This window comes from Pteropus alecto, unplaced genomic scaffold, assembly GCF_000325575.1.
Source record: "Pteropus alecto unplaced genomic scaffold, ASM32557v1 scaffold190, whole genome shotgun sequence".
NCBI lineage: Eukaryota > Metazoa > Chordata > Mammalia > Chiroptera > Pteropodidae > Pteropus > Pteropus alecto.
Genome location: NW_006430462.1, coordinates 5,304,917 through 5,311,942, shown reverse-complemented (window position 1 = coordinate 5,311,942; position 7,026 = coordinate 5,304,917). Strand labels below are relative to the sequence as shown.

At 34.8% G+C, this 7,026-nt stretch overlaps 1 protein-coding gene across 14 annotated transcripts in view; it reads right to left on the bottom strand.

Annotated features, from left to right (window-relative positions):
* The window catches only part of DEPDC5 (DEP domain containing 5), a 108,047-nt gene that overhangs the window by 73,804 nt on the left and 27,217 nt on the right, over positions 1 to 7,026 (bottom strand). For all 14 annotated transcript variants that reach the window (XR_001517100.2, XR_003046711.1, XM_025047792.1 and 11 more), the window contains exons 13-14: positions 1,217 to 1,320; positions 617 to 691 (exon numbers count right to left, since the gene is read on the bottom strand). Coding sequence is in view for 12 of the 14 variants with exons in the window: in XM_025047792.1 (XP_024903560.1) it covers positions 617 to 691; positions 1,217 to 1,320 (179 nt within the window). In the remaining 2 variants the exon portion in view is untranslated. The remainder of the gene's footprint in view (positions 1 to 616; positions 692 to 1,216; positions 1,321 to 7,026) is intronic.

Below are 7,026 nucleotides of genomic sequence, written 5' to 3'. Positions count from 1 at the left end.
GTTCCCAGAGGCACCCTGGTTCTCGCCTTCTTCAGCATGGTGTTCAAACCTTTCCTGGTGACCCATTGAGCCCATGCATCCTTAAATTTCTCTTTTTGTTTACAGTATGTCAGCTAACACATAAATTAAGGGACAAACACTCAAAAGAAATCACACTACACTCTTAACCATGGTCCTTCTTGGAAGGAGGCTGACAGTGGAGGAAGGGAGGAGCTACTCAGTTTTACTTAATACACTTCTTTATTCCTTGAATGCTAGGTATGTGGGTAACTTTTGTAATTAAAAAAAAAAAGTAGACTGAAAAAAAAATATTACCTAGAAGCAGTTGAGGGATAGGGTGAAAAATAAGAACACAGTATAGTAAAACAAAGAGTGAAAGGAAGACCCCTCTAGCTCTTTTTACTCTTAGGTTACCATGAGAAACAGATGAGAACAGCAAGTTAGTTTCCCAACGGAAGACGTAAGAGCTAAATGCTGGCCATCAGAAGTTATTACTTTCCATTAATGTTGGGGGAAGGGAGGTGGGGGCATCAGCAACTAGGTCTGGATCTTTGGACATTAGTAAAGAGAAGTTCGTAGTTGCGCAGTAAGCAAGACGCCTAGGGTCCTTACTCACCATTGAATGATAGATTGATGGCCTCTAGGTAGTTTCCTTGTGCTGAGGTAGAATTGTCTCCTTGAGGAAAGCCCTCTGAAGCAAAAGATACAAGAGAAGGAAAACCACCTCATGAAAGATGAACTCTTAAAAAACAAGTGGAGACTCATGTACATGGACTACAGACTAGTGGTTACCAGAGGGTAGGGAGTAGGGGAAGAGGGGAGAGGTAGACAGGGTAAAGGGGGTCAAATATGTGGTGACAGAAAGAAATCTAACTATGGGAGGGGAACACACATTGTAAATATATACATGCCTTACTGTTAAAGTGTACAGCTGAAACTTATTGGATTTAATTAACCAATGTCACCATAAAAACAAACAAACAAACAAACAAGTGGAAGGTACCTGGCTCCATAGGGCCCCCCACCCTGTAGTAGGGACATTATTGAACTTACTGCATACATAATAAACAACTGGACTCAACCAGAAATAGAAACCTGACCAAAAGCAGAAACTATACACAGCACTGGAAGGGAAACAGGCATGAACCTCTTCACCTCCCAGCTGCCACCTATACCTCCTTTCCCTGCTGCACCTTCTGTCACATGGATGCAGTACCTGCCTGTTCCAGTCGCACCAACACTGGATACTGGATGAAGAGCTTTTTAATGGTCACGAGGAGTGAAGTCCACTCTTCTCTCCTCTCATTCTGCACCACCACTCTGAAAGGAGTATTATTATAGAATAGATACAGAGCAACTATTATATACAGGACATAAGGTTCCTTACAGGGTTTCAAGGAAAGGAGAAGATGGGATTCCCAAATGTAGGGGAATTTATCATTTAATAGTAATAGAGTCAAATGCATTTAACAAACATTAACAAAGAAATGTAATCACATCAATAGTTACATAGATTGAAAATTTTTAAAAAATAAGAAAATATTTAAAAACTACCTTGAGATTGTATTAATACTCATTGTTGAGCAGAGATATGAACAGTCTCATATACTGAATTATAATCAGATGGGATATATGAAAGGTCTTAAAAGAGAACATTCATATTTTTGTCATATATATATACATATATATATCCAATGAACATATCTAGATCAGGAAACTAGATTAGTGGAAAGAGATGGCTAGGAATCTGTTAACTGTATATGGTCTGTATCTTTAAAATTTTGAACCATGTGAATGTATTCCAAAAATTAAATAAACTTTAAAAGAAAATGTTAAATTTCTATTAATCTAGTAATTATAATGCTAAGAATTTATTCTAAAGAAACACACAGGACCCAGAATAACCAATACAATACTGAAAAGAAGAAAGTTGTAGGACTGACACTATCCGACTTCAAGACTTACTATAAAGCTACGGTAATCAAGACAGTGAGGTATAGGCAAAAGAACAGACAAATAGATTAATAGAGAATAGAGAGATCAGAAACAGACCCACATTAATAAACAGTCAACTGGTCTTTGACAAAGAAGCAAAGACAATACAATAAAGACAGTCTTTTCAACAAATGGTGCTGAGACTAGGCATTCACATGCCAAAATAATAATAATAATAATAATAATAATCATCATCATCATCATCATCATCTGGACACAAACCTTATACCCATCACAAAAAAATTAACTAAAAATGGATCATAGACCTAAAAATAAAACATAAAACTATAAAGCCCCTAGAAGATACCATAGGAGGAAACCTAGATAGCCTTGAGCATAGTGACGACTTTTTTTTAGATACAACACCAAAGGCACAATTCATGAAAGAAAAAATTGATAAGCTAGATCTCACTAAGTAAAAAAAAAGTTTTGCCATACAAGAGACACTGTCAAGAGAACAAGAAGACAAGCCACAAACTGGAAGAAAATATTTACAGAAGACACATTTGATAAAGGATTATCATCCAAAAATACAAAGAACTGTCAAACTCAACAATAAGACAATTTTAAAACCCAATTAAAAAATAGGCAAAAGACCTGAACAGACATCTTGTCAAAGAAGATATGCAGATGGCAAATAAGCATATGAAAAGATGCTCCACATCATATGTCATCAAAGAAAAGCAAATTAAAACAACAAGACAGTACTATATACTGCCAAAATAGACAAAATCAGGAACACTGACAATATCAAATCCTGAAAAGGCTATGGAGCAACTTTAGAAGACAGATTGGCGGTTTCTTACAAAACTAAAAATATTCTTACCATATGACCCCAAAAAATCACACCCCTTGGTATTCACCCAAAGGAGCTGTAAACATGTCCACACAAAAACCTGCACCTAATGTTTACAGTAGTTTCAATTATAATTGCCAAAACCTGGAACCAAGATATCCTTCAGTAGGTGAATGGATAAACAAACTGTGGTACACTCAGACATTGGAGTATTATTTAGCATTAAAAATAAATGAGTTATCAACTCATAAAAAGACATGAAGGAACCTTAATTGCATATTACTGAGTGAAAGACGTCAGTATTAAAAGACTCACACTATATGATTCCAACTATATAACATTCTGAAAAAGGCAAAACTATGGAGACCCTAAAAAGATCAGGGGTTGCCAGAGATTGAGTTTGGTGGGGGGACGAATAATTGGAGCACAAAGGACTTTTAGGATAGTGAAAATAATGCATGACACTATAAAGATGGATACATGTCATTATACCTCTGTCTATACACAGAATACACAACATCAAGAGTGAACACTCAGGTAAACCATGGACTTCGGGTGACTATGATGTATAAACGTAGGTTCTTCAATTGTAACAATTACACCACTCTGATGAGGGATGTCGATAATAGAGCAGGGGCTGTGCATGTGCAGGGGGAGAAAGTAGATGGAAAATCTCTGAAAATTCCTCTCAATTTTGCTGTGAACCTAAAACTGTCTAAAATAAAGTCTAAAAAAATCTTAATTAAAAACTCAGATACATAACTATGTATCTGTTTATTTATCACGGAGGAATAGATAATGTTTTAAATTAGAAAAAAATTAAATACCTAACAATAAGGAATTAAATTACATATTTTAGATGACAAAATATTGTACAGCTATCAAAAATTATGTGATCCTTTTCAATAATTGTTGAATAGGCATATGGAAGTTCACAATGTTATTCTCTCTATCTAAGTACACTTTATTTTATTAAAAACAAATTTTAAAAGATCATGCCAATTTTAAAATGGGCTAAACAGAAACAGATCTGGAGAAACATATACCATAGTGTTAGAAGTGTTTCACTTTGGATTGCAAAAGTCAGACCAGCAGTAAAAAACAAAAAAGATGGAAAAATGAGCTAAGGAGATGAATAGACAATTCATGAAAGAGAAATACAAAGGCCAATGAACATGAAAAAACATTTACTGTCATTAATAAATCAATCTTAAGAATTTTTCCTCCAATCTAATTGGGAAAGAACTGCCCCTCCCCCACCCCTGCCCAAAAGAGTATTCAGTATTGGTGAGGACAGAGAAATAACACTACTGCTAGGAAATGAGATTTTCTACTACAATGGTTTTGGAAGGCTATTTGGCTGTACAAATGAAAAGCCTTAAGATGAAAATAGAACATCCTTTGATCCCATAACTCCATTTCTAGGAATTTGTACTAAGGAATGACTCAGGGTATACTTAAAGACTTATCTGTAAGAATATTCATCGGCAGAACCACTGACAATAGTGAAAAGTTGAAAATCAGCTCAGTGTTCAGTAATAGCTGGCAACTCAATGGAATTTCTATATAGCAATAAAAATGATGCTGTGGAAGGAGAGTATCAGACATGGAATAGCATTAGTGATTACTAAGTGGAAAATGCTGGTTTAAAACATCACATAAAAAAATCATGAGTCTGTGATCACATCTCTGTGAAAAATAATTTTTGTCTCTATAAACAGAGAACAGGGTTTGATACATCCAGGTAGTGATGACTGTATCTGGGAGGTAGAATTGAGTGCATTTTGAATTGTTCTTTACCTAACTATATTTTGATTTTCCTAAAATGAACCTATATTGCTTTTGTAGTAAGAAAAAACAAAGCTACTTTCAACCTATAAAATGTTAGGAATGATTTTTAATAATGTGGGGGAATTTTAATATATTAATGATATAGTCATATACATATATAATCTACATTCATAATTCATTTATTCATGCTTTATTATATTTTAATATATCCATAATTATACTCAAATGAATGCATACTCATTATGTAGACATAACTTCATATATTGTTAAGCCTAAAGAGCTCTCAGGGTTCCAGGAATCCCCTGAAGCGGTATGAAGAATTCACCTGCACAAAGGGATGAATGGTGATGTCAGAGAAGAAGACGGCTTATCACTTGCATGAAATCTCACAGTGATACAGGACCCAAAAGATCAACAAATAATTTAAAGTATAATTCATATGAAGTTGAATATAGTGGTCAAAAGCACAGACTATGAAGTAGATTGCCTGAGTCAAGTGCATACTCCGTCACTTAATTTTCCATGGATTTTGGATAAATTACTTAAACTGTGTTCAAGTTTCCACATCTGTAAAATGGAATAACAGTGACTATCTCATATGATGTTGGAATATTTAAATGAATCAAGATATATAAAGTGCTTAGAACAGTGACCCGTACATGGTATGTCCTCAATAATAAACGATAACTGTTACCAGCTTATTATTATCTCAATAGGATTGGAGAGCCACTATTATTTTCTATCTTGTGCTTTCTATATTTTTCAAAATTCCTACAATAAATATGCATTATTTTTTAAATGACACAAAAAGGTAATCTGATAAGTGGTTAAGCAAACATAGAAAAATGTTCATTGTAAAATACAGGTGGTGGATATATGGGTATTCACTGTATAATCCTCTCAACTTTTCTATATGCTTGAAATTTTTCATAATAAAATATTATAAAAACAAACAAACACAAAAGATGATTTAAGCTAAAAACAATGCATGATTCTAGAGAGAATTCTTAGAGATTCCAGAGAGAAATCTGGATCACGAAAAACATATCAGTAAAGAATATTGAGACAACTGGAGAAATCTGAATATGAAATATATGTTAGATAATGGTATTTATATCAATGTTAAAAGTCCTGAATACCACTATATTTTAGTTATGTAAAAAAAAAATGTCCTTGTTCTTAGGAGTTACATAATGAAGTATAATATAATCATGTACCTATTAAATGTCGATAACTGGTAAATGTAGATGAAAAGTATAGATACTCATTATATTCTTCTTTCAATTTTCCCACAGATTTAAAAGTTTTGAAATATGAAGTTTAAAAGGTTATCCAAAAAACTGCCTTAAAAGTTTCCACAACTCTTGTCACAATCCTGTTTATATTAAATTATCGTTATAAAAGACAAAATATTTTTTAAGAATATTATTACAAAGATAAAAAAGGGAAAAAATACAAGTTGGCATTTGGTGCTAGCTTGATAGGAAAGAACTAGCTACAAAGAAATATGTTTAAGCCTCCAGATGCCAGGGGTGGAGAGGGAAGATTGCCCATTTGAAACAAAAATTTAACCGACATAATAAACTGTTATAGCAAAACAGAGAGACACTATGTTTCCAAGTCTGAGGCAGGAGGGGAAACTAAGAGGAAGCAAGACGGAACCAGAAACAGGGTGGTGAGTTAGACGGAAGAATTCTCAAAGCAGTTTGTTTTGACTTAAACACAAAATCTTTGTACATTAGGCAAGAATAAAACACGTTCTGAAAAGCAAAAGGCTTTCTCAAATCCATTTTGACGTCTGCTCCAGCCTTCACCTGAAATGCCAATAATCACTTGGTAAATTTTTCCACATATTGGAGAATGCAGAAGAGGTCAAGGTCCTACAGCCCCATGCCATCAAGCAACACGCTTACACTTAGTATATGTCCATCATCTCACAAAGTGTCCCCTTATTCAGTGACTGTTAGGACAACTGGGCTGACTGCATTCTGTGGTGATGCAATATGAAGTCCAGGGGATCAGCAACAAGGTAAGTCTTATTAAAAAGGTTCAACATAAAGTTAATCAAGTCTTTCGAGAAGGATTCTCAACCTCAGCATTATTGACTTTTGAGGCTAAATGACTCTTTGTTAGAAGGGTGGAAGGGCTGTCCTGTGCATTGTAGGATGTTTAGCATCATTGGCTACCCACTGGATATCAGTTGTGCATCTCTTTCCTATCCCACCTCCACCACTTTGACAATTAAAAACTCTCTCTAGGCACTGGCAAATGTCAGGGGGTAGGGCAACAAAATCGTCCAGTTGTCTGGTTTGCAGAAAATAAACACCACCACAAGGTCCAATTAGAGAAATCCAGAAAGGGTCCTCTACAGCTTTCCTGGTCAAAATGTGGTGCAAAGACAAGCAAAATGTGCGAGCACAGGAAATATGCAGACTCTCAGGTCC